Source organism: Microcebus murinus, chromosome 21 (genome assembly GCF_040939455.1).
Source record: "Microcebus murinus isolate Inina chromosome 21, M.murinus_Inina_mat1.0, whole genome shotgun sequence".
Classification (NCBI taxonomy): domain Eukaryota; kingdom Metazoa; phylum Chordata; class Mammalia; order Primates; family Cheirogaleidae; genus Microcebus; species Microcebus murinus.
The window spans coordinates 31,344,896-31,371,204 of record NC_134124.1 but is presented as its reverse complement, the minus strand read 5'-3'; the positions used below and the strand labels follow the sequence as shown (position 1 = coordinate 31,371,204).

The 26,309-nt window shown below is 51.7% G+C and overlaps 1 protein-coding gene across 12 annotated transcripts in view; it reads right to left on the bottom strand.

Moving 5' to 3' along the window:
* Positions 1-3,854: 3,854 nt before the first annotated feature.
* TENM2 (teneurin transmembrane protein 2) overlaps positions 3,855-26,309 on the bottom strand; it is a 1,195,335-nt gene continuing 1,172,880 nt past the window's right edge. For all 12 annotated transcript variants that reach the window (XM_075996266.1, XM_075996267.1, XM_075996268.1 and 9 more), the window contains 4 exons: positions 20,880-21,176; positions 17,800-19,414; positions 6,987-7,117; positions 3,855-5,366 (listed from right to left, as the gene is read on the bottom strand). In XM_075996266.1, coding sequence (XP_075852381.1) covers positions 4,605-5,366; positions 6,987-7,117; positions 17,800-19,414; positions 20,880-21,176 — 2,805 coding nt within the window. In that variant the 3' untranslated portion in view covers positions 3,855-4,604. The remainder of the gene's footprint in view (positions 5,367-6,986; positions 7,118-17,799; positions 19,415-20,879; positions 21,177-26,309) is intronic.

The window sequence follows — 26,309 nt, the reverse complement described above, 5'->3', positions numbered from 1 at the left end:
TATTGAGTACGTACCGCATATCAGTGACACAGGCACTGTCTCGTTTAATCGTCATAGCAGCCGTCCTCATCCCTGAGTCACCGTGACTGTTAAGTGCGTCCCTCGTGCTAACTTACGTTGGTTTATCTCTCAAAGCAGCGAACGGTATTTGCCCGAGTTAACCCGCTCTCACGTTCAGCGAGTGGTTGACTTGGGGTTGCTTTCAGGCTGGCTGCCTTCCGAGTGCAAGGTCTTCGTTGCCCCTAGGCCTTTCCAGAATTTCTGTGTCAGACACTTTGTCCTGGTTGTTCTAGGACTGGCTTAAGGAGAGGCAGGAGAGGATTTTTCACCCAAGGCTGTCGCCTTCTCTCATGTTATGTGATTGTCTAGTGCAGGGGTCCTCAACATTTTTAAACAGGGGGCCAGTTCACTGTCCCTTAGACCGTTGGAGAGTGCGCACTGTGGGCCCGGGACCAGTCGGCTGCTCAGCAGGACAGGCAGCGGCGGCCAAAACACCAGGAGGGCCGGATAAATGTGCTAGGCGGCCCGTATGTGGCCCTCGGGCTGTAGTTTGAGGACGCCTGGTCTCCTGTGTAGTGAGGGGCTGAGTGGGCCTGGGGGTAACAGAAAACTTGTGGATAATTCAAACATGGTGGAGCCAAAAGAGTTTCAGGATCCAGTGAAATTCTGGTGACATGTGGGTCCCTTTGCGACGACACACTCTGTGCCCACACTTTCGGGTCTGCCTGCCCCCCCAAGAGGCTGGATGGGGCAGAGCAGCCCTGGGCCAAGTGAGCTTCCCCCACTTCTGGCCGGGCACCCCTGTCTCGGTGGGCCCCGCCGGCTGCGTCCACCCCAGTGACACGAGACACAGTGGCGGGTCCCCTGAAGCTCCCGCCAACCAGGACGCAAACTGCCCTGCGCTGTGAGTGCCTCCCCAAGTGGTCGTGACACCAGCAAGGCTTGACGAGGAAGGTGGCGGCTGGGCCGAGGCACGTGGGAGGAGCCGTCTCCTGCCTGGGTCTCCCTCCTGCAGGGAACAGCTAAGCTCGAGGCACGTGGGGGACACAGCTGCTCTTGCGTGCTCCTGGGACGGAAGCTCTCTGGACCCCTGCAGGGCTCCGCAGGCCCAATACCTGGTCTGATGCAGGTGACCCTGCCTCTCTCTCCTGTTCCTTCCACCTGTGTGCGACCAGGGCCTCAGCAGCGTCTCAGGGCGACAGACTGCCAGCCTCCCCGGAGAGGGTCTGAAGTCGGCCATAGCTGGGCCTGGGTCCGATGCCACCACTTACCACTGGGCGAGGCTGGGCCTCAGTTTCCTCGCCTGCAGCGTGAACGGTACTAGGAGCGCTTCCTGGGAACCCACCCACTACATTTACTTCCATCCCCTCCTCTGTGGTCCCACGTTCCTTCATTTCATGCAGATGCCCACATCGAGCCCCTCCCTGCCCCCCACGCTGCAGCCTGAGAGCTTGCTTCTGAAATCAAAACTCACGGCTTCCTGTTGCTTTTAACGTGAAAGCAAGAAATCAAATCTCCGAGCTGCGTGTCTCCTGAGCCCTGCTAGCCTCTCGGTGCTGCAGCCTAAGCAGCCATCCTCCGTTTCCTTGCGCCACCCCGCTCCTCCGCGGGGTGCTGGCACTGCGGCTCCCCGGGTCTGGGATGCATTTCCTCCCCCTAACCTGCCCGAAGGCGCCCACTTCACTCTCAGCCTCAGCAACCTCCGTGACATCCTCCTTCTGGGTCGCAATTCCAGTCGTGGGCTTCCATCGCTTTATAAATCTACCCTGCTCGGCACTTAAAACCCCTGCCGTGTTCGCTTCTCAGTGTCATTCTTTGCCTGTTGTCCGTCCACTCTCCCGAGTGTCAGGCAGCCGGGGCCGATGTTTGTGACTACTCACTTCTCACCCCCCCCCACCGAGTTCCGCCCGGGCCTGGAACTAGGCAAGCTTTCGATAAAATGTTGTTGAATGAGCCCGGGCGCGGTGGCTCACGCCTGTAATCCTAGCACTTTGGGAGGCCGAGGCGGGCGGATGCTCAAGGTCAGGAGTTCGAAACCAGCCTGAGCGAGACCCTGTCTCTACCAAAAATAGAAATAAATTAGTTGACCAACTAAAAAAATATATACAAAAAATTGGCCTGGCATGGTGGCACATGCCTGTAGTCCCAGCTACTCGGGAGGCTGAGGCAGTAGGATCGCTGAGCCCCGGAGATTGAGGTTGCTGTGAGCCAGGCTGACGCCACGGCACTCACTCTAGCCTGGGCAACAAAGTGAGACTCTGTTTCAAAAAAAAAAAATGTCATTGAATGAATGAATGAATGAAAGCTGAGGATTCAGTGAAAATATCGCGCGCAGAGCACTTAGTGCACTGTGGCTGGCGCGAAGTAATCGCCAATAAATATTAGCAATTCATGGCAATAGTATTATTCCAACTGTAGGGTGGCAATGTAAAACAAAAATTCATCCAGATTCGCAGTGCTCTTCTTATTGGGTTGTCCCCAGTGTGCGAGATTTGGGGGAAATCGATCTAGTCTGGAAGAGAATGTGAACACACACACACACACACACACACACACACACACACACACTTCTGAAGTCAGTGTGCTCCCTCCATTTCCTGCTGGAACTAGAATGTGGTGGCAGGAAGGAGCCCCAATGTCCCCACATGGGCGGGCCTGAGGGTCCTCGCCACCCACCCGCTCCTGCCAGACTCTGCTCTCCCCCGCTTTTCCGTGCAGACAAGAGGCTGCAGATTCGGGCAGAGCAGGCTCTGGGATTATTAGAGCTCTTTGAGGAGCACTGAGATGCTTCTTCAAATGCTCCAAATACGAAACCAGCCTGAGCAAGAGCGAGATCCCGTCTCTACTATAAATAGAAAGAAATTAGCTGGACAACTAAAAATATATAGAAACAATCAGCTGGGCTTGGTGGCGCGTGCCGGTAGTCCCAGCTACTCGGGAGGCTGAGGCAGGAGGATTGCTTGAGCCCAGGAGTTTGAGGTTGCTGTGAGCTAGGCTGATGCCACGACACTCACTCTAGCTGGGGCAACAGAGTGAGACTCTGTCTCAAAAAAATCCCCCCAAACAAAAAAAACCCACAAATGTTCCAAACACCGGCCCGGCCTCTGTGCATTGGGGCAGCCCCACTTTTGTCCAGCAGGGCTTGCCTCTTCCTCACCTCAAAGCACTTCCACAGAACACCAGTGTCCACAGGAGTTTTAGAGACTTTATTTATGTATAAACAATTTAAACACTTTGCCATAAATTATCTTTGCCTGTCCCTAGTCTTTGCTTAGCAGCAAATTAAAATTAATATAAAAACTCGATGAACAATTCATACATGTATATTACAAAAAAGTTCCTGTACCAAAGTTCTTATTAGACTTTTTTTTTGTTTTGTTTTGTTTTTGTTTTTTAAATTTTTAAAGTTTTTTTTGTTTTTATTTATTTATTTTTTTTTTAAATTTTTCTCTCCTCGCGGTGACTGTCATGTGATTGTCTCAGTTTCTGGACCAAACAAACACACTAATAATTTTAAATCTGAAACAGTGATTGTGCCTTGCGGCTTTATGTATGTACAGGGTGATCGGAAGTGGTACCTGTTAGCAAAAGAGTGTCACAACGCTGCACCTCTACCGCGACTTAACCCACGGACTACGGAATCTAAACAGACTACACCCTGTAACTGCGTATTACTGTCCACAATGGAATCTCCAAAGACAAAAGAGTATGAAATTTATCTGTAGTGATTATAGCCACCCTTCTGAATTAAATTTTACACTCTGCGCTCCAATAAATTAGCTCAGGCCAGACTTAGTTGGGGCCTGAGAGTTAAGTGCTGGACGGTATTATTTCGGTTTGATTTTGGATAAGAATTTCTTTCTTTTTTTTTTTTTTTCCTCTTGCTTTTTTCTTTTTTTTTTTTTCTTTAAAAAGTATTTCCAGTGCTCACTCCTCCACGTTTATGTCCCCCCCCACCCAGGCGCTACACACAAATCACCCCCAAAGTCGTGTTTTAAATGCACCTGTATTTGCTTAAACGAAAACGTCTGAAGTATTTGTCCAACGAGCACAGTCTGAATCATCGTTGTCCTCAGCTGGTCTGGTGACGCCGGCCCTCCCGGATGTCTGCGTGTCGCTCACGTGTGAATGAGCAAGGTAATTGGATATGAGGCCTTCCCGTCTGTCTTCATTGCTTTGTTTTTCCGTCCCATGTGTTTGTGTTGTTTGCTTTTCGTTTTTTTTTTTTTTTTTCATTGTTGTTGTTCTTTTTGTTCCTCTCGGACACTTCGCGCGTCTCTTTTCTGCGTGGTAGACCCAGAACAAGTGGGTCATATTTTAGGGGAACTTGGAACGTGTCGTGTGTTTGTCCATTCATTCGTTTGTTTTGTTTTCCTCCGAATTTTTTTTTTTTTTTTCCGGCCGGGCTTTAGTCTGCTTCAGGATGAGGGACTTTGAGCTTGGACAGTAGCATTGGAACTCAAAAAATGTGAGCTTTCTTGCCACTGGGTACCCTGAAGCAGCCCAGCCTCAGTGCCCCTGTTAGATCGTCGTCTCCTTAGGAGAGGAGAGAACAGTTACGCCTGCCGAGCCATCCAGACCAGGGATGGCAGCAGATGATTTTGTTACCTCTTTCCCATCTCATTCTGTCTTAAAAACTGGATGTTGCTGCTACTGTCTGCGAGCTCTGGGTACTGCTCCACGGGCAGCACGTAGTAGCCCTCGTAGCCCTGCACGCGGCCCGTGCTCAGGAGCTGCTGCTTCTCGCCCTCAGTCCACAGGCGGCTGCCCTCCCGCCCGTCCCTGGCTTTCTGCTGCTCCTTGGCCCAGGCGGTGCCCAGCGCCCTCTGCCGCGCCTGGTCCAGGACTCGCGCCTTCTCTTCGTCCAGGGTGTCGGGGGTGAGGCCGTAGCGGATGCTGAGGAGCAGCGTGGAGTACTGGAACTCAATGTTCGTGAACCTTCGAGTCCTGCCGTTGACCAGCAGCGTGGGCTGCGACACGGTCACGTTCACCCCGCTCTCCAGCACCTTGCGGCCGATGGTGGTGCCCAGGGTGACCAGGTCGGCCTCGGCCGCGCCGATCTTCACGAAGTAGTGCGTGTCCTTGCCCTCGATGCTGTAGTGCATCCTGTCCAGGTAGAAGGCGTTGTTCAGCACGGACGCCACCTTGCGGCTGTCCTCGCTGGCGATGCTGGACACGCCCGTGGTCACCCGCCCTTCCTTGATGGCGAACATGATGCCTTTGCCGATGATGGGCGTGGTGGTGGCGAACCAGTGGCCTGCTTTCTCCCGGATGCTGGCGTGGAGCTTTTTAGAGATCACCTGCCCTTCCAGAGCCATGAAGGCCTGATTGTGTCTCTCTGTTGTCTGCTGGACACCTGTGATCAGCTGTGGGCGGAAGAAAACAGAGAAAGCTGAGCGGGTGGGCTGGGCTGTGCATTCAAGAGGAGCAAGACAGAGAAATGCTTGCGACACCCCCCCCCACCCTCCGGAACCAGCGCTGGGTCCGTACAGACGTGAGATCGTAGAGTCCCACCTTTCGGAACTATGGTCGGCTGGCTGGTGACCAGAGCTTTGATGGTGGGGCCTGTCCACCTTGCAACTGTGCCACAGACTACAAAGACAGTGAAAGAGGCTTGCCACCTTGCTGGTGCGGGCACTCTGGCCCATCCGCTTACCTCGCCTTGCCATTGTCAGAGAAGAGGGTCTCGTGGTGCTCGGAGGCTTTGGCAGCTGCCTTGTACCCTTCGGACCCAGGGGCGTCCTGGTCTGAAGGGCAGGATGTCCGTCTGGACAGCTGTGAACACCACCTCTGTGACCTAGACTTCTCTGAGACCAATGCCCTGCCTATTCATTAACTTCCTCGGGCTAAGCCCTTGCTACTCAGTGTGGCCAGCAGGGGGCGACCCACCGGGATCCGCCCTGTTTGAAGAGCAGGACCCCAGGCCGCGCTCCAGAACCACTGAGTCAGAAGCTGCATGCTAACAGGATACCCGAGGTGCTGTGTGTGCCCATTGATGTCTAAGAAGCACTAGGTGGCCAAGAGATCCGGGCTCTAAGGGCCAGAGGGAATGTGTCCCGGCTCTGAGTCAGTGGCTCTGGATCCTAGCCCTGGCTCCGCGGAGGGATGCAATCGTCATTATCTCCTTGGCCTTGAGTTCTCCACTCGCAAATTACAACTTGTCTCAATTGGCGGTTGGGGGGACAGGCTGGGATAATGGGAGAGGCTGTGTTGGGGAGGTGACGGCACTTAGATAAATGAGGGAAATGACGGCTATTCAGCCACTGAGTGGTCCCCAAGGGGCCGGACGGAGAGAGTGTCATTCTCAATTACCCAGCAGCTCCTCCTTGCCTCTCTATAGTTTGACAATCTGGACAATTATTCAGAGCAGCTGAGACCTTTCAGACAGTGCGGAGCACCGGTTCTGCAGCGGGGCCTATCTGCACGCTGGCGCCCGCCCCTCCCAGCCCATTGTCGCAGAGGTCTCAGCTGCACCCAGATTGAAACTGACCACCCCTCGGTCATCACGGAAAGACCCAAGCACAAATTATGTTCTGAAAACTCAATCTGTATACGTTTGGGCCATAAAGCACTGAGGTTTTATGTGGGGCATAAAAATGTTCTTTAATGGGACAGAAACTGCAAACCGCAGTTTTATTACGTCCCATAAAAGCCAAAAGGGTTATGATCTTACAGGCAGTGCAGATGGTGGGTTGCTGCTAGATTTCTCTGTGCTGTTGTTAATCAAGGAGCGACTCAAGGGTATATGCTGAACAGGTAATGATACCACAATTAAGGTAATAATTGAGGTTGAGAAGAAGTAGATGCTGCGCCAGACAGGTGACAGCACTGTCATTCGCTTTCCTGGGAAGTCTCAATGTTTCCTGCACCTTTTATACCCAGCTCCAGTGTTTTCCTCACTGGCATGCCCTTGGCTCCCATGCGGGTCTGTGCACAAAAGGGAATGATGGCAACGACTTGGGTTCGAGGCAGGAACCTCTGCTTACCTGTCCATTCTCACTTGCTTGACTCTCCGACAGTTCATAAGGAGGAGGCACGAAATACATTTTGGCTCTCGGGAAGCCAGGAATTATGTTGCTAAGCTGAAATCCAAACATCACAAGCCAGCTTTTCACATCTATGGTGGAAACAAAAAATAAAGATTTCTGAAATCACGATGGATAGAAAGCAGCAGTGGATCTTGGAGACAGAACAAAATAAAATGGGTGGTTGGGCACGGGGTCCTACAGGAGGGGCAGACAAGAGCTCGTGAATGTCTCCTGGGTCCAGACCCAGAGCTGCTTTCCATGGCTCCTAGGAAGTCCTTCTAAACAGGCCCAGTTGATAACCACCATGCAGTGGTTAAGAAGGCCCGTGCTGGAGTGAGATGCATCTGGCTGTGTGACCTTCGGCAAGTTCCTGCCCCTCTCTGAGCCTCGGGTTCCTCAGATATAAACCGGGATAATAACTGTACCAGTCTCCTTGGGTTGTTGTGAAGATCAAAGGAGAAAATCCATTTAAAGAGCTTCTCAGAGTGCCTGGAACATGGATTGCCCAATAAACACAAACTCTCTCCTTTGGCAAGTAAGGAGCATCTGTTATAGACCAGGTGATGTGCTAGAAGCTAGAAGCTACAGAGACCAACTGGAGGGGTAAGTGAGGACGATTGTCGCTAGGCAGGGCACTGGGGGAGCTGCACCGAGGCTGGCTCACTATGGAAAGGGATTTCTATAAGCTGCATGCAGGTGCAACGCACTTTAGTGCAGGTGACAGAGTGAGACTCTCTCAAAAAAAATCTTTTTGGCCGGGCGCGGTGGCTCACGCCTGTAATCCTAGCACTTTGGGAGGCCGAGGTGGGTGGATTGCTCGAGGTCAGGAGTTCCAAACCAGCCTGAGCAAGAGCGAGACCCCATCTCTACTATAAATAGAAAGAAATTAATTGGCCAACTAATATATATATAGAAAAAAATTAGCCGGGCATGGTGGCGCATGCCTGTAGTCCCAGCTACTCGGGAGGCTGAGGCAGCAGGATAGCTTGAGCCCAGGAGTTTGAGGTTGCTGTGAGCCAGGCTGACGCCACGGCACTCACTCTAGCCTGGGCAACAAAGCGAGACTCTGTCTCAAAAAAAAAAAAAAAAGAAGTATTTGACGAGTGGAACACTTCTGCCGTTCTTTTTTTCTTGGCTTTCTGGCTAGCACAGTCTCTTCGTCTTTCCTTCTCCCACGTTGGTAGCTGCCTCGAGTCTGTTTGTGGATCTTTCTCGTCTCCCTGATCTCTTAGTGTTGGAAGGCCCAGACTCAGTCCGTGCACTTCTCCACTCCGTCTCCACCCACACACGTGGCAATCTCCTCCAGCCTCAGAGCCCAGGTGCCACCTACGTGCTGGTGCTGCCTCCATGATTTAGATCTCCAGCCCGGACCTCTCCCTGAGCTCTGAGGTTGCGTATCTAATCCCATTTCAAATCCAACACGCCCAGATCTGAACTCCTGCTCTTCCTCCCCAGACCTGCTCCGCCCGTGGTCTTCCCATCTTGGGGAATGGCAACTCCGTCCTTCCAGCTACCATCCTGACTCTTTTTTTCATTCTCCACATCGACTCCATTAGTAAATCCTTCCCTTTTTTCATGATTAAGGTAAAATTCACATAACATAAAATTCACATTTTTAAGTGCACAATGCAGTGGTTTCTAGTATATTCGAAATATTGTGCAACCATCACTACTAATTCCAGAACGTTTTCGATATCCTCAAGAGAAAGCTCATACCCATTAGTAGTCCCTCTGAATTCCTCCTTCCTGCCGTCCCTGACAACCACTAAACTTCTTTCTATCTCTGTGGATTTACCGATTCTGGACATGTCATAAAAGTGGGATCACACAACATGTGGTCTTTGTGCCTGGTTTCTTTCACTCAGCGTAATGCTTACCAGGTTCATCCATGTTGTAGCATGTAATAGTACTGTACACCTTTTTAGGGCTCAATAATATTCCACTGTATGAATAGAGCACATTTTGTTTATCCACTCATCAGTTGATGCATACTTTTTTTTTGGAGTCAGAGTCTTACTCTGTTCCCGGGACTAGAGTGCCATGGCATCAGCCTAGCTCACAGCAACCTCAAACTCCTGGGCTCAAGTGATCCTCCTGCCTCAGCCTCCCGAGTAGCTAGGACTATAGTCATGTGCCACCATGCCCGGCTAATTTTTTCTATATATTTTTAGTTGGCCAATTAATTTCTTTCTATTCTTAGTAGAGACGGTGTCTCGCTCTTGCTCAGGCTGGTTTCAAACTCCTGGCTTCCCAGAGTGCTAAGATTATAGGCGGGAGCCACCATGCCTGGTCTGTTTCCACTTCTTTTACTGTTATGAATAATGCTGCTCTGAACATTCATGTATAAAGTTTTGTTTGAAAACCTGTTTTCAATTTTCCTGTGTATATACCTAGGTGTGGAATTGCTGGGGCGTACGGCTAAATGCTTTACTTTAACTTTTAAAATAGATTCGGAATATGTGTTTTCTTCTTGCCACTTCCACTGGTTCATTGACACTCGCCTGGACTTGTGACCGGCTCCCAGGCTTCCGCTCTGCCCATGAACCTGATCGGCACGCAGTCTGAACGAACCTCTGAGCAGGGAGCAGACCACGCCATTCCCCTGCTAAGCACACTCTCGAAACTGCCTGGTTCTCTCAAGGAAAAAGCCGAAGTCCTTCCAGTGGCCTAGAAGGGCCCTCTCCATGACCTCTCTGACCTCAGCTCCCACCTCCGTGCTATTCCTGGACCCTGTGGGGTGCACTTGTCTCCCGGCCTCTGCGCTAGCAACCCCCTCTGCCCGGTGCGCTCTGCCCCAAATATCCTTGGCATCTCTTGCTCGTTCTCCTCTCCCCAGCCCTGCTAAAATGCTGCCTCCCCAGGAAGGCCACCCCTGCCCCACCCTCAGCAATGCCTGGTCCCCTAACCTTGCTCTTCCCCCACTCAAACAGCAATCCCGTTCTGGCATGCTGCATCACCTGCGTATTTGTGATATTTATTGTTTACAGTCCGTCTCCCTCACTCCAAAGGGAAACTTCCACCAGGTCAGGGGTTTTTAAAACTTGTTTTGTTCACTGATGTTCCCCTAGGCCCTACAACAATGCATTGGCACAAAATGGGTGCTCCGTAAGTGTCCTTAGAATGAATGAATGAATGAATGAATGAACACTGAACATACGTGGCAAACCTCCCCCAACTTGTCTTCATGTGGCAGAGGATCTACCTGTACTTGCCTAAGAACACGCTCTGAAAAGCAAGGGTATGACCACCTCCTGCCCTGGGGCCGGTGGGAAGGATTTCATGTTGCCTTTGCTGCTAAACATATAGGTGGACAAGACCCCTCTAATGAGAAGGAATCTGGGGTCCATGGTCCACCCATCTTTGTCGGGCACAGACTAGTTTCTTGAATGACTTGGCATCAACACACGTTAGCAATAGCCCATTGAAGAGTCATTTAAGAACACAGATTTGTAATTACCTTAAAAAGTGTGTCAGTATCAAGCAGAGAGAAGCCTGGTCATCCAGCATGACCATATATTTATAGAGCACCTACTACGTGCTAGCTGGGTGCTCAGTGGTACAGAGCATTAGTTTCCCAAATTTGGGTATTCACGGTCACTGCGAAATGATAATTTTTCTTTATTTTTTGGCCATATGCAGGTATCACCTATCCTGTCACTGTAAAATGATAATTTTTCTTTATTTTTGGCCATATGCAGGTATCACCTGTCCTATTATTTACTTGCTGATTAAGAGAATAATAAATTTGCCTTTTCCATTTAGGTAGATCCGTTTTAAAAAAAGAAACTTTATATCACTACTATAAATGGCAAAGCAGGCTCGCTTGATGTAAATAGAAAATAACTGTAAGATTAAAACAAAGAAAACAAAGTCATGCAATTAAATTAGAGCAGGATTTTTGTTACCTGCTACTGAGAGAGACTTAGACCTGCTCTCTCTGTTGCAAAGGGAGATTAGAAGTGTTAATGAGGTGTTAAATACACGAGGGCCTCAAGTGGAGACTTTCTCCTTGACTGGATTGGAAGAATTAAGAGAGCATTGAAAAGGGACTAACTTGCCCCGGCTGTGTTTCCGGGTTATTGAATACTTCGTGTGCACACACATGAACCCGCCCATGTTTTGCCAGGGATACATGTGTGGGGGGGTGTGGGCCATGCCAGGGAAAGCAAGGGAAGTCCCTGTCCTCAGAAGACGCTCTGTCCCCAACTTGTCCCTGTAGAATCTCTCCCTAGCTCAGGATCCTCTCGTGGGAAGGCAAAGGTGACGTGGAGAACCCCCTGCCTGTGAGACCCAGAATTGTAATGGTCGCTCCCATGAGTAGTGACAGCTCCATCCTTGTCCTTGCTGTTGTTCTTTTTTTTTTTTTTTTTTTTTGAGACAGAGTCTCGCTTTGTTGCCTAGGCTAGAGTGAGTGCCATGGCGTCAGCCTAGCTCACAGCAACCTCAATCTCCTGGCTCAAGCAATCCTCCTGCCTCAGCCTCCCGAGTAGCTGGGACTACAGGCATGTGCCACCATGCCCAGCTAATTTCATATATATATATATATTAGTTGGCCAATTAATTTCTTTCTATTTTTATAGTAGAGACGGGGTCTCCCTCTTGTTCAGGCTGGTTTCGAACTCCTGACCTCGAGCAATCCGCCCGCCTCGGCCTCCCAGAGAGCTAGGATTACAGGCGTGAGCCACCACGCCCGGCCTTTGCTGTTGTTCTTGTTCCTCATCCTCTCCCTCCCCTTCCTCCTCTTCTTTAAAGTTTCTGAGCCTCGGCCGGGCATGGTGCCTCACGCCTGTAATCCTAGCACTCTGGGAGGCTGAGGTGGGTGGATTGCTCGAGGTCAGGAGTTCGAAACCAGCCTGAGCAAGAGTGAGACCCCCATCTCTACTACAAATAGAAAGAAATTAATTGGCCAACTAATATATATAGATAAAATTAGCCAGGCATGGTGGTGCATGCCTGTAGACCCCAGCTACTAGGGAGGCTGAGGCAGGAGGATCGCTTGAGCCCAGGAGTTTGAGGTTGCTGTGAGCTAGGCTGACGCCACGGCACTCACTCTAGCCTGGGCAACAAAGCAAGACTCTGTCTCAAAAAAAAAAAAAAAAGTTTCTGAGCCGCAACCTCTTCTGGAAGGTTGACTCAAGTGGCCGGACCCCTCCTCCATTCTGCAGAAGGCGCTGCTGGGACCGCCCCTGCCCCCGCCTCCTTGAAGTAATTGGTATCACCGGGTGACAGGCTGTGGCGGGTGACAGGCTGTGGCGGGAGTCCTGTAGGCAGGAGCTGGCGATGGCCCCGCCTAATCGCTCATTACTCTCTTTTCTCACGTTCTTCACAGCGTGTGATTATCCTCCCAAAGCAGCATCTTCAGGTGTGAAGTGTAAATACGAGAAGAGGATGACAAGAGGAGGAGGTGGTGCCTTCCTCCTCACTTAGAGGAATCAGACTCCACGGAATCAGACTCCACGCTAAGGTGTGCTGGGGTTTGCAAGCCCAGAGACCCGCAGGGAGGAAGAGATGGGGGAACATTACGGGTCATCACAGGCTACGTCTAGGAGGTTCACTTAGTGCAAATTTTGTCTGGGTTTCCGGTTTGCTAAAGCAAAGCCACTCAAAGCAGAGTCTGAGTCTATTTCAAGGTGAATCTGGAGACCCCCCCCCCACATTCCCCAGGAAGGCCCTTCCCACTCTTCACCTATAGCAGGCGTCCTCAAACTACGGCCCTCAGGCCACCTGTGCGTGTTTTTGCCCATATTTTATTTAATTTTAATTTTTTTTTTTTTTGAGACAGAGTCTTGCTTTGTTGCCCAGGCTAGAGTGAGTACCATGGTGTCAGCCTAGCTCACAGCAACCTCACACTCCTGGGCTCGAGCAATCCTCCTGCCTCAGCCTCTCGAGTAGCTGGGACTACAGGCATGTGCCAGCATGCCCAGCTAATTTTTTTCTATATATATTAGTTGGCCAATTAATTTCTTTCTATTTATAGTAGAGACGGGGGTCTCGCTCTTGCTCAGAGCTGGTTTCGAACTCCTGACCTCGAGCAATCCGCCCGCCTCGGCCTCCCAGAGTGCTAGGATTACAGGCGTGAGCCACCGCGCCCGGCCTGCCCGTTTGTTTTTTTACTCCAAAATAAGATATGTGCAGTGTGCATAGGAATTTGTTCATAGTTTTTTTTAAAACTATAGTCCGGCCCTCCAGCGGTCTGAGGGACAGTGAACTGGCCCCCTGTTTAAAACGTTTGAGGACCCTTGATCTATAAACTCCCTGTCTCTGCGTCCGTAGGTGCTTATACATAACAAATGGCATTTATCAGCCTTCACTCCGTGCTAGGCACTGTGCACGCTGTGATCATTTAATTTGCACAGCCTCACGAGGGGAGTGCTACTAGTATCAGCATTTTGCAGATGAAGAAACCACGCGGCCCAGAAAGGTTAGGACGTTTGTCCAAGTCACACAGCAAGAGATTAGCAAGGCCAGGACTGGTGTTTGGAGATGAACCCAGGTGGTCACACCAGAGGGGACTGGCCTGAGGACAGGGCAGAGTCCGGGGCTGGGTGTCTGTCCCAGTGTGTTCAAGACTGAGGCGTTTCCTGGGATGCTAAAATTGGAAAAGTCTGGAGTGCTGCAGGTTATTGGGAGGGAGCCTGTCTCCCGGTCTTTCTCTTATACCATTCCTCTCATATCTTCTCACCACAGCTGTATCAACCATCAATATAATACCTTAAAAAAATAATTGTTGCAGGGTGTGGTGGCTCACGCCTGTAATCCTAGCACTTTGGGAGGCCGAGGCGGGCGGATTGCTCAAGGTCAGGAGTTCGAAACCAGCCTGAGCGAGACCCCATCTCTACCAAAAATAGAAATAAATTAATTGACCAACTAAAAATATATATACAAAAAATTAGCCGGGCATGGTGGCACATGCCTGTAGTCCCAGCTACTCGGGAGGCTGAGGCAGTAGGATTGCTGAGCCCCGGAGATTGAGGTTGCTGTGAGCCAGGCTGACGCCACGGCACTCACTCTAGCCTGGGCGACAAAGTGAGACTCTGTCTCAAAAAAAAAAAAAAAAATTGTTGTCTGGGCGTGGTGGCTCACGCCTGTAATCCTAGCACTCTGGGAGGCTGAGGCGGGAGGATTGCTCAAGGTCAGGAGTTTGAAACCAGCCTGAGCAAGAGCGAGACCTCCATCTCTACTAAAAATAGAAAGAAATTAATTGGCCAACTAAAATATATAGAAAAAAATTAGCCAGGCATGGTGACACATGCCTGTAGTCCCAGCTACTTGGGAGGCTGAGGCAGGAGGATCGCTTGAGCCTAGGAGTTGGAGGTTGCTGTGAGCTAGGCTGATGCCACGACACTCTAGCTGGGGCAACAGAGTGAGACTCTGTCTAATAAAAAAAAAATAAATAAATAAAAATTGTTGAAAATGGCCCTGCTCTGGAGCCCTGGCTGGGGAAGGAGCCACTGCTTGCTCCCTCCACCCACCCCTGCAGCCACACTGGTGCCCTCCCCAGGTGTGTCTGCGCCTGCGCAGTGGGTGCCCGGCACTGCTTTCCTTCGTGTCCGCATTCTTGGGTGCAAACAGAACTCTCTCCCGCGTCAGGAGCTGCCTCCTGCATCCAGAGGGCTCTGTTTCCAAACAGCCACCATTCTCTTGCTTCTTTTGGATACCGCAGAGAGAAGGTTCTGTTCTGTGTGTTCCCCTCGACTACATCTTAATTACCTCTTCTGCTTAAATTGTGAGCAGCAAGTTCAACCACTCTGCTAGTCTCCTAAGTGGCAAATTAAGACTAATTTAGATGGGGCTTGCAGATGAGCCAACGTGGGAACAGCGGAGGATGAAGCGGTGCTCTCGGCTCGGATCCACTCCCCGAGGGTCGCCGCGTGCCCGACAGGCAGCGGGCGTGGGTGGTGCCCGGTTTGGCCCCTCCGCCCCCCGGGGCCCCTGCCCTCACTGGGACCGGGGACACCCACCCACGCACGCCGCTTCTCCGACACCACCCATATGGCAGACTCTTTCTAATGGTTTCTAGATCCAATTTTGTTGGATGTGGTTCAACTTGATTCGATTCCCATTTATATATATTTTGCCTTTTCCAGGGAAGCAGGAAGGTAGCTGGTGAGGGGTGAGTGAGGTTGGCAGTGCCTTGTGAGGGGCTTTGCACGGGCCTGGGCAGCGGGGGGGTCTGTTCAGCCCACTCTGCAGGTCTCTATTTGCCTCTGGCCGACTCATTCCTAAGGTAACCGGTGTCACGCATGGCTCTGGGAAGGACATTCTGCCTGGAGCAGGAGTCCCTCCTGTGGCTACGGTGGGCGTGGTCTGCCTCCCAGTCGCACTGTCTCCTCCCCTTTGCCAGGGCCACCTGTTCAGACAGGCCGTCATGAACACCTTAAATAAAAGAGACACTTCCTGTCCCTCTGTAAGCCCTTCTCCTATCTTATTTATCTTCAGTTCCCTTATCATTGCCTGACACTATATGTGTGTGTGCGCTTTTCTGAGACGCACTTTAATTTGAAACTGCAGTGAACGGGGACAAAAGTCACGCTAAGCCGTGGGGTAAGCGAGGAAGCCCTGGCAGGGCCTGCTGGGGAAACGCAGGGGGAGGAGAGGAGGGTTTACAGATGGTAGCCTCGTTAACGTGGCCACAGCCCCTGCGCTCGAAAGGTGGCAGCTGCTCCTGTGAGTGGGCTGCTGGGTTCAGCTTCAGAAGGTCTGGAGCTCTTTAGTGAAGCATCCCATGGTGACAAGTTGATCTTTAAGGTCGCCTGTTTGTTTCTGCAGCATGGCGCATTGAGGGCGGCACTGAGCTCCAGGTAGCTGCTGCCTCCTCTCCTGCCTTGCAGGATCCACGAGTGACCCTGGGTCATCTGAGCGTTCATGCCTCTGTGGCTGGCCAATGGCCAAGAGCTGTGAGGTTTCTGGAACTTGGGGGGCTTTGGTCTTAGGGTCCCCATTATTGCTCCTCTATACAGTGCATGGACAGGTGAGGTGGTCCTGGCTTGCTTGCTGGAAGTTGGCCCTTTGGGGTCTGGTCACTCTGGCTCAATCTACCTATCGTCTATAATCTATCATCTATCTATCCTGATTTCCTTGCTTACTTTCCTGAGGACACAGAAAATCTTGCTTCCCATTGCAAGAATCCCCAGTATTTAGTACGTGTTAGATACTCTATAAATGTTTGTTGAATGGGTGAATGGATGGATGGATGGATGGACAGGGACCCTCATTTCAGCAATTTCTCACTTATCATGGGGAAGAAGACCATCTGACCTCCCTGGCCCCTCCTCTTACGCCCATCTCCAAACTCCCTCTGTCTTCTGGCTTTTGCTCACAGCCTCTTTCAGGCTCGAGCTCACTTTTGCCAACCAAGATCCTAGTAAATCTCTAGATCCAGTTTCACACGGGCCCTTCTGTATTGCATCAAATCTTGCAAATCTGAATTGATCTATACACACACATGCACACGTATACACACACACATACACACACACACACACACGCTTAAGAGAAGGGTGTACCGGGCATGGTGGCACATGCCTGTAGTCCCAGCTACTTGGGAGGCTGAGGCAGCAGGATTGCTTGAGCCCAGGAGTTTGAGGTTGCTGTGAGCTAGGCTGACGCCATGGCACTCACTCTAGCCTGGGCAACAAAGCGAGACTCTGTCTCAAAAAAAAAAAAAAAAAAAAGAGAGAGAAGGGTGTGTGCCTTGTTCGCCACTGAATCCCCATGTTCTGGGTGCCACTCTATAAATAACCGACCAGACACCTGTGTGGCAGCAGACTTAATTCTGCTTTGTATTGTCATTGGGTATTGGTATCCGTCTATCACCAGGTGAGCCTCTGTAGGTAAAAAACTGGGTCACAGTCATTTCAGTGCCTACACTAGCTCATTGCTCCACCGGCAGTGGCAGTAGCACGGGCAGACACCGCCTCATGCATATCCACGCTCTGCCGGACACCGGACTGCACCCGCGTAAGCTCGTTTCCTTCTCACACTCGCTCTATGGGATGGTTCTATTTTTTTTTTTTTTTGAGACAGAGTCTCGCTTGTTGCCCAGGCTAGAGTGAGTGCCATGGCGACAGCCTAGCTCACAGCAACCTCAAACTCCTGGGCTCAAGCAATCCTGCTGCCTCAGCCTCCCGAGTAGCTGGGACTACAGGCATGCGCCACCATGCCCGGCTAATTTTATATATATATTAGTTGGCCAATTAATTTCTTTCTATTTATAGTAGAGACGGGGTCTCGCTCTTGCTCAGGCTGGTTTCGAACTCCTGACCTCGAGCAATCCGCCCGCCTCAGCCTCCTAGAGTGCTAGGATTACAGGCATGAGCCACTGCGCCCGGCTTATGGGATGGTTTTATCAGCGCCTTTTCACAGAGAAGGAAACTGCAGTTTGGAGAGATTGGACAACTAGCCCAAGGTCCTTTGGCTTCTAAATAGAAAAGAGAGAATTTGAACCAGGTATTTCTGACACCAGAGCCCCATGTTTGGGGCTTCTTAGGCTGCTCTCCTCTGCTGGGCTAGGAAGGGCTCTTACAAAGTCACTTCAACGGAGCGGGCTTGCAAGCGGCCAGGACGTCTTCAAACGGCCCTGGCGACGCTGTGCACTGACGTCCCTCACTTCTCTAGACACTGCTTGCTGCCAGCTGCACTGCCTGCCTTTGCAGCTCCCTGGGCTCCTCCTGCCACCAGCTGTCAGGCCTTCCCTCCCGGTTCCCCACAGTCTGCCGGGACCCCCACCCCACAGGGAGCCACTGCCCACGTGTGGCAGCCACGTCCTCACCTGTCACGTAATTCTTCAAATCCAGCTCATTGCTGAGAGGATTGTTGCTCTTGAACATGTACAGGTTGAAGGGGGCCGGCTCCTTGCCCACGTTCCTCCACATGGTGTAGTCCGGGGAGGTCCACCGGCCGGCCAGCACGTCGTAGTCACGCTGGGTGAAGTGGACCAGCTTGGTCAGAGGGTCGTAGAGGCCCCCGTGGAAGCCGATGACCATCTGGAAGTCCGGGTTGGAGTCGAAATAAATCTCCCCGTAGGCCGTGTACTGCAGCTGTTTGATCATGAGGCCGTTGATGCTGAACACGGCCAGCGGCGTCCCCGTGTTGTCCGAGGCGACGTAGTACTCCTCCCCGCTGCTGCTCTCCATGGCGAAGAGGTGGCCCTGGAGGTCGTAGTACAGCGAGGTGATCTCCGAGTTGGAGTGGTTGTAGACGTGGGTGATGCGCGTGGGGTTGTGCAGGTCGGAGTAGAAGTACTGCAGGTGGTGGCCCAGGTTGGTCTTGTAGGAAGCGCGCCGCCCCACGCCGTCGTAGCGGTACTGCACGCTCCAGCCGCCCGCCTTGTTGTAGGCCCTGGTGAGGAGCCCCTTGGAGTTGTACTCGAAGACGTCGGCCCCGCGCTGGCACAGGTAGCCGTCGTCGTCGATCTTGTACTGCACGTCGCCCAGCCTGGTGATCCGATCCCGGAGGTCGTAGCGCAGGGGCATGAGGCGCACGTTGTTGCCCGGGTTCAGCAGGTGGAGGTTCCCGTTGAGGTCGTAGCTGTAGCGCCAGGTGGGGCGGTCGTTGACGGCCACGCTCTGCAGCTGGCCGTCCCCGTCGTAGTCGTAGGTGTACTTGGTGGTGTTGGCGTAGGGCCCCAGCTTCAGCTCCCTCTTGATCACCCTGCCCATGCTGTCGTACTGCACCGTCATCCAGTACATCAGCGACCGGAACATCTCGTACTGCACCTCCTTGATCCGCCCGTGGGTGTCGAAGTGCTTGCTGAGGGTCATCACGGCCGTGGTGATGATCTGGTTGATGTCGTAGTAGATGACCCCGAACTTGCCGAAGTGCTCCACCTTGCCGGAAATCTCGTCGTAGCGGTAGAGGTCCACGGGCAGCGGCGTCTCGCTGATGACGGGCTTGATGCTGGCGATCCGGAAGCTGTTGTCGTGGTAGGTGTAGTCGAACCTGGCGTTGACCATGCCTTCCTCCGAGAACCTGTAGATCTGCTTGTCCACGAGGGGGCCGATCTTCCGGTACCGGATGGTGCAGGAGAAGCCCCCGCTCTGGAGGTTGACCATCTTGAGCACGCCGGTGGTCTCGTCGTAGCCGAAGGTGACGGCCGTGCTGTCGTACACGATCTCCGACAGCTTGGAGAGCTTCCCGTACTTGTAGAACACCTGGCGCCCGGTGCCCAGGAAGGACGTCTTCAGGATGCGGCCGTCGTCGCTGTAGTCGAAGATGACGGAGGCGTTGCTCTCGGGGGGGTTGTAGATGTTGCGGATGTAGCCCACGGAGGTGTGCGTGGACATGCTGTGCCGGGCCACGCTGGGCATGGTGACGGCGTGCAGGCGGTCGGAGGAGTCGTACTCGAATATGTACTGGCGCTGGCTCTGGAGCAGCAGGACCATGGACTGCGGGGAGGAAAGCGGGAGGGGGACGCGTGAGTTGGCTCCCAGGGACCAAGCACTCAGACGGACAGAATTTATTCCATCCCGCCAAATGCCATCTCGAAAGCCACGAAGGATGGCAAGCTCAGGCCAGAGATTAAATAGATTTATTTTGCCGGGCTCGCCAATTCTGATGGATCACGGTGGTTGCCTAGACCGCGGCTTCCCAAACTTTAATGTGCTTCAGCATACCCAGGGGTCTCATACACGGGCAGCCTCTGGTTCAGTGGGGTTGGGGCAGGGCCTGGGCATCTGCATTTGTCACAAGCTCCTGGGCGACCCCGATGTTGCTAGCACCATGCTTTGGGTATCCAGGGCTTGGAGGGCCGATGGGGGGAGGTGCGGAGTTTGCCTCCAGGCTCAATGACAAGGAGTCCCGAGACTGGGTACAAATGACTGCCACTGGCCCGGCAGGGGAGAGCTGTGACACACGTGCTATGTTTTTTGCCATCCTGACTATCTCTACAGAGAAAGCACGTCCTGCATTCAAAGCCACCACAAAGATGCAATAACCCAGAGTGACTGATGCTTTGGAAAGAAACAAGCGGCCTCCACTGGAGGCAAGTGGGAGATTGCCACCTCCCCTGGTCAAGCCACCATAATGGGCTTGCTTTGAAAGATTCCAGTATTTTACGGCATGATGAGAGCACTATTCAGGATTCGGCGTTTGTGCAGGAGGGAAACACTCTGTCTGCAAGCTCCGACTGCAATGAGGAGAGGCAGGGGGGAAGGGTCCGTGCGGAGGGCAGCGCAGGTGACAGGCCCGGGCTGACCAAGGACCTGTCTAATGACTAGGTGACCAGGGTGGCCTTCAAAAGTCTGGACATGAGCCCAAAGGGACCTTTCATTTTTTTCTTTTTTAACTGCCACTCCACCCTGACCTCTCTCCAGCACAGAGACCTGATTTTGGCACTTTCAGACCCGGGGAATTATGTAGAGAGAATCTGTTGGCTGTTTCAGCCAATAGGCCAAGTGGGAGGGTGTTGCTCTGTGCTCCTGAGTTTTAGGCAAAATTCCCTGTCCTGATGGCTTAATTTAGGGCAAGGCAGAAATGAATCACTGCACTTCCAATTCCTAAGTAATGATTAGCCGCTGCCAGTGGGATGATTCTGCCTGCTTCAACAGCATTTTTTTCTTTTTCTGGCATAAAATCAGACAATCCGTCCTTTTTGCCATTACTGAGTGTCTAGCACTTTCCCCCCCCTTCTTAATGGTAATAGTGCTGAGCTATGAATAACATTTCCCTTCCGATTTTCTTCCTCCCCGTTCGGGCAGGAGTATGGGGGGGAGCCCTCGTGGGGTCGGAGCAAAGATGTGAAAATGTCTTATGGCGAAGTGGCCCGGCTGGCCGGTCTGCACAGAGTGGCGGGGACAGCAGAGAGCCACCCCTCCCCGGCCCCTGCCCCCGACAGGCAGCGCGGGCACGCACCTTGTCCAGGTAGGAGTAGCTCCACACCTTCCCGTCGGCGAACATGCGGGACACGATGCGGCCTTGCTTGTCGATGTCTGTCCTCTCGCTCATGGCCCCGCGCTGCAGGCCGGCCAGGCGCCCGTTGAAGAAGTAGGAGACGTTGACCGCCGCCAGCCCGCTGCTGGGGAGCCAGAGGAAGGGGCGGCCCACCTGGTCGTAAATGATCCTCAGGGTGAACTTGCGGTGATCGTCGTAGATCTTTTCTGTCCGAATATTCCGGTCATAGTCGATGGACAAGAGGTTTCTCCCATGGACCTGGGAAAAGATAATGGGCTTGGTTTGAGAGATGCCACCAGGCTCGATCGTCTGTGGAGGGCGAGGGTGGCATATGGCCAGGACATAAACATGCACTGGAGGAAGGAAAACAAATAACCCCGAAGTGATTTCCAGTCGTGCTTTCTAAACTCCTTAATATCATGGCACACACAGGAAAACGTAATGTTTTGGGGGATGGACACGCTTGAAGCTCTCACTCGGGTGGGGCAAGGGTAATATATGTAACCTAAACATTCGTACCCCCTTAATATGCTGAAATAAAAAAAGGGTAATATTTGTATGGTGTGTTAGAATACAGAAATGAGACGGCTGGTGGCTGGACATGGCCCATTTGGGCATGGCTGCCGTGGGCAGTTAGGTAGGCTGGGCACTGCACAATTACAAAGGGTGTCATCACACTGTAGAGAGTGTGAATGGTGAAAAATTGTGCAGTGACAAGTTAAACAGCCACATGCAACAGTCCTGGACCCTGGGGTTTGACTGCCCTGCCTGGCCACTCTGGGGGTGAGAGAATTTGTGTATCTGCACCCTTATCTAAAATCTAGAGACAGATCTTGCCACTGTCAAGAATGCACGCCATTGGGCGGGTGCGCTGGGTCACGCCTGTAATCCTAGCACTCTGGGAGGCCGAGAGGGGAGGATCGCTCAAGGTCAGGAGTTCGAAACCAGCCTGAGCAAGAGCGAGACCCTGTCTCTACTAAAAATACAAAGAAATTAATTGGCCAACTAAAAATATGTAGAAAAAATTAGCCGGGCATGGTGGCGCATGCCTGTAGTCCCAGCTACTCGGGAGGCTGAGGCAGGAGGATCACTTGAGCCCAGGAGTTTGAGGCTGCTGTGAGCTAGGCTGACACCACAGCACTCTAGCCCAGGCAACAGAGTGAGACTCTGTCTCAAAAAAAACACAAAAAAACAAAAAAACAAAATGCATGCCATCAGTGGGGAGGCCTCAGCAGGGCTGGGGAGTTCCAACAAAGGGCAGAAGGGATTGACTCAGATTTGGAAGGAATAGTGGAGCACATCAGACATAATTCAATATTTATTTAGAATTTGATCTGATCAGAGAAGAAAGCCTGTCCCAGAAGGCAGCGCTGGGAGACTAGACTCCGGTTAGGGGCAAGGGACAGGGACTCCCGAGACTCAGCCAGCCCTGGCTGGACGGCAGGAGGTGATTGGAAGGAGGCAGACTCAGCCCAGACTCTAACAACATAATTGACTGCACATCCAGACGTCCCTTGGGCAGCTGCTGAAGGCAAGGGAAGATGTAAACAGCGGGAGGAAGGGACTTCAGAGATGTCTTGTATCTCTTCACTTTAACCTAACCGTGTAACAGCACTATAGGGTACCGATGATGATGGCGATGGCAGTGATAACTTTAATATATGCTGAAGCTAATACGTACGGGCACTGTATTAGGGACTCCGCATCCACCGTCTGAGCTGATGCTCAAAAAGATCATTTGAAAAATGTGCAAATAGCTTGAAACACAGAAGTTATATAACTTGCTCAGCGTCACACAGCAACGAAGTAGCGGGGTTGGCCTGGAACTTAAGTCTGATTCAGACTTCAACTGATGAACCGATTCAACCGATTACACTGAATTAGCTTTGCCGCTTTTTGTGTTGTACATTCATGCAACGCTCTGAAATGTGTCCAGTGCTGAGGGACTGGGAAGCATTTCTATACCCCTGAGGCCTCCACGCTGCAGCTTTTGGGGGGAGCCCAGGAATAATTCTAACACCACATGACACCTGCATTCTGGGGGACTGCTTGGCGCCCAGGTAAAGAACTATATTTTGTAGCTTTCTTTGGAGATAGGGGAGGCCAAGATGTAAGTGGTAGTCGTTGGCTGGATCTTTTGGGAAATATCCTTAAAGGAAGCTGACTCAGGTGAGAGGTAGGCAGCCTTTGGTTCATCCTGCTTTCCTCCTTTTCCTAGGTGGAATGTATACATGATGGCTGGAGCTCCAGCACTCACCCTGTGAACATGAGGTGACTAAGGATGGAAACCTCCAGGATGATGGCTCAACCACAGAAAAAGAGTCTAGATCCCTCTAGACCTAGGTATCTTCCCTGTTTATTCATATAGCCACGGACTGCTTTCCTCTAGGTTCCTTTCAGGACATAAGAAAATAATAAGCCTATATCCTGTTTAAGTCCTTGTTATTTCTTGTCTCTGTTATAAGCAGTTGAATCTAATCTAAATGGATACGAGTCTCCAATACTTTGACACATACTATGCTAGGTATTTTATATACCTGATCCCATTTTAATTCTCATGACGTAGGTAGAAATTATTTTATATAAGGGCAATTGAGCTCAGAGGGTTCACATAGCCAGACAAATGGCAAAGGTGAGATTTGAATCTAGGACTACCAGACTCCCCAAACCACTGCTGTTTCCATAGAATCATCCCAGAGAGAAGAGGACAGAATAATTGTGATAGAACAATTAGAACATCGTTCTAAGATTCATATCAAGAAACTTGCAGCCATTGGCAAGAAAAGCCAAGAAGGCAAAGGGTGAGTGGTAGGATTATTATTTATTTATTTTTTTTTTCAGGCAGAGTCTCCCTTTATTGCCCAGGCTAGAGTGAGTGCCGTGGCGTCAGCCTAGCTCACAGCAACCTCAAACTCCTGGGCTCAAGCGATCCTCCTGCCTCAGCCTCCCGAGTAGCTGGGACTACAGGCACGAGCCACCATGCCTGGCTAATTTTTTCTATATATATTAGTTGGCCAATTAATTTCTTTCTATTTATAGTAGAGACAGGGGTCTCGTTCTGGCTCAGGCTGGTTTTGAACTCCTGACCTCGAGCAATCCACCCGCGTTGGCCTCCCAGAGTGCTAGGATTACAGGCGTGAGCCACTGCGCCTGGCCGATTATTTTTTAACAGGTCCAAAAGTTAATGCTGGATCACTGGGGATTGGTCATCATTTTCAGAGCAAAGCACAGAAAAGATCGGAAAGATCGCGTCCTCTGGAAACAGCAGCTCGGCCCTATTGGGCTGCTTCGTTTGGGACATCTGCAGGCGGCCACCAAGACTCTCAAACTTATGTGTTTCAGAATTTCCGTTCAAGACCTCTCACGACACTTTATTAGGTGGGATAAAGAATGTGGCAACAGTCAGGAAGGATTTTCAGCGCCCCCTCGCTTCCCACCATGCCTGCTTACTTCCCACCCCTCACCGTCCTTCCCCGTCCTCCTTCCCTTTCCTTCCTTGTTTTTCCTTTTGCTCCTCTTTGCTCATATCATAGGTAGCCCGTTGCATTTATTATTATTATTATTATTTTTTGAGACAGAGTCTCACTCTGTTGCCAGGGCTAGAGTGCCGTGGCATCAGCCTAGCTCACAGCAACCTCCAACTCCTGGGCTCAAGTGATCCTCCTGCCTCAGCCTCCTGAGTAGCTGGGATTTACAGGCATGCGCCACCATGCCCCGCTACTTTTTTCTATATATTTTTAGTTGTCCAGCTAATTTCTTTCTATTTTTAGTAGAGACAGGGGTCTCAATCTTGCTCAGACTGGTCTCCAACTCCTAAGCTCAAACAATCCTCCTACCTAGGCCTCCGGAGTGCTAGGACAACAGGTGTGAGCCACCACGCCCGGCCATTTATTAATTATTGACCATTAAATCTCCGCTAACACCAGGCTTGGCGCCTGCTCTGGTATACGAGGGTGAACGACGACAGCAACAGCAACGTGTCCCGGGCGGGCTTGGTGTCCACGCCAGCCCGTTTTGTCTCAGTGCCGCAGCAGCACTCTCAGGCGAGCACTGCTGTCGCCCCCACTTTGCACACGAGGGGCAGACAGGTTACAATGACCTGCTCGAGGTTACATGAATGGTGAGGGGCAGAGCGGGATCCCAGCCCAGAGCTCGCTGTCTTCACCCCCAGCCTGTGCCGCCTCTGAGACCCGGTGTGTTGGACCCGGGTCTCTCCATGAAGTGTGCAATCCTGAGCCACCTGGGATGTCTCGCTCTGAAGTCTCTCAGCCATCCGAGCCGATGGCTGCTGAGCCACCTCCGCACCTGCTGACTCAGCCCCTCCGGGAATAGGGGGCTCGTTGCTTTTTTTTAAATTTTTTTTATTTCGGCATATTATGGGGGTACAGATTTTAAGGTTTCAATAAATGCCCATTTCCCCCTTCCTCCCACAAGTCTGAGTCTCCAGCATGACCATCCCCCAGATGGTGCACATCTCACTCATTATATATGTATATACCCGCCCCCCATGGCTTGTTGCTTTTTAAAAGCTCCCTAGGGGCTGGGCGTGGTGGCTCACGCCTGTAATCCTAGCACTCTGGGAGGCTGAGGCGGGCTAATTGCTCGAGGTCAGGAGTTTGAAACCAGCCTGAGCAAGAGCGAGACCCCATCTCTACTAAAAATAGAAAGAAATTAATTGGCAAACTAACATATATACAGAAAAAATTAGCCAGGCATGGTGGTGCATGCCTGTAGTCCCAGCTACTGGGGAGGCTGAGGCAGGCGGATTGCTCGAGGTCAGGAGTTCGAAACCAGTCTGAGGAAGAGCAAGACCCCGTCTCTACTATAAATAGACAGAAATTAATTGGCCAACTAATATATATAGAAAAAATTAGCCGGGCATGGTGGCACGCCTGTAGTCCCAGCCACTCGGGAGGCTGAGGCAGTAGGATCGCTTGAGCCCAGGAGTCTGAGGTTGCTGTGAGCTAGGCTGACGGCGCAGCACTCTAGCCTGGGCAACAGAGTGAGACTCTGTCTCAAAAACAACAACAACAACAACAACAAAAACCCAAGTCATAATAGGTGCTGACCACTAGCCATGGATAATTTCGGGTGGGTTTTTACTGGCAAATTTACCATGTCCCGGGGAAAGGGGCTTATTGCGATAGCATTGGTTTGAGTTAACTTCTGAAATGTGAAATTTCTACTACAATGCCCAAGTCTTCTAATAATTAAATCTGATAAATTCACCGGAAGGGTGAGCCAAGGAGTTCAGGCCGGTTGTGTAATCCAATGGAACGTCTTTAATGAGGAGGGGCCGCTTACAAAGACGAGCTACCTTTGGCTGCAGGGTAGGAGCCACCGGAGGGCCCGACAGGCAAGCCCGGCCCCCAGGCTCAGGGTGTAGGGGCT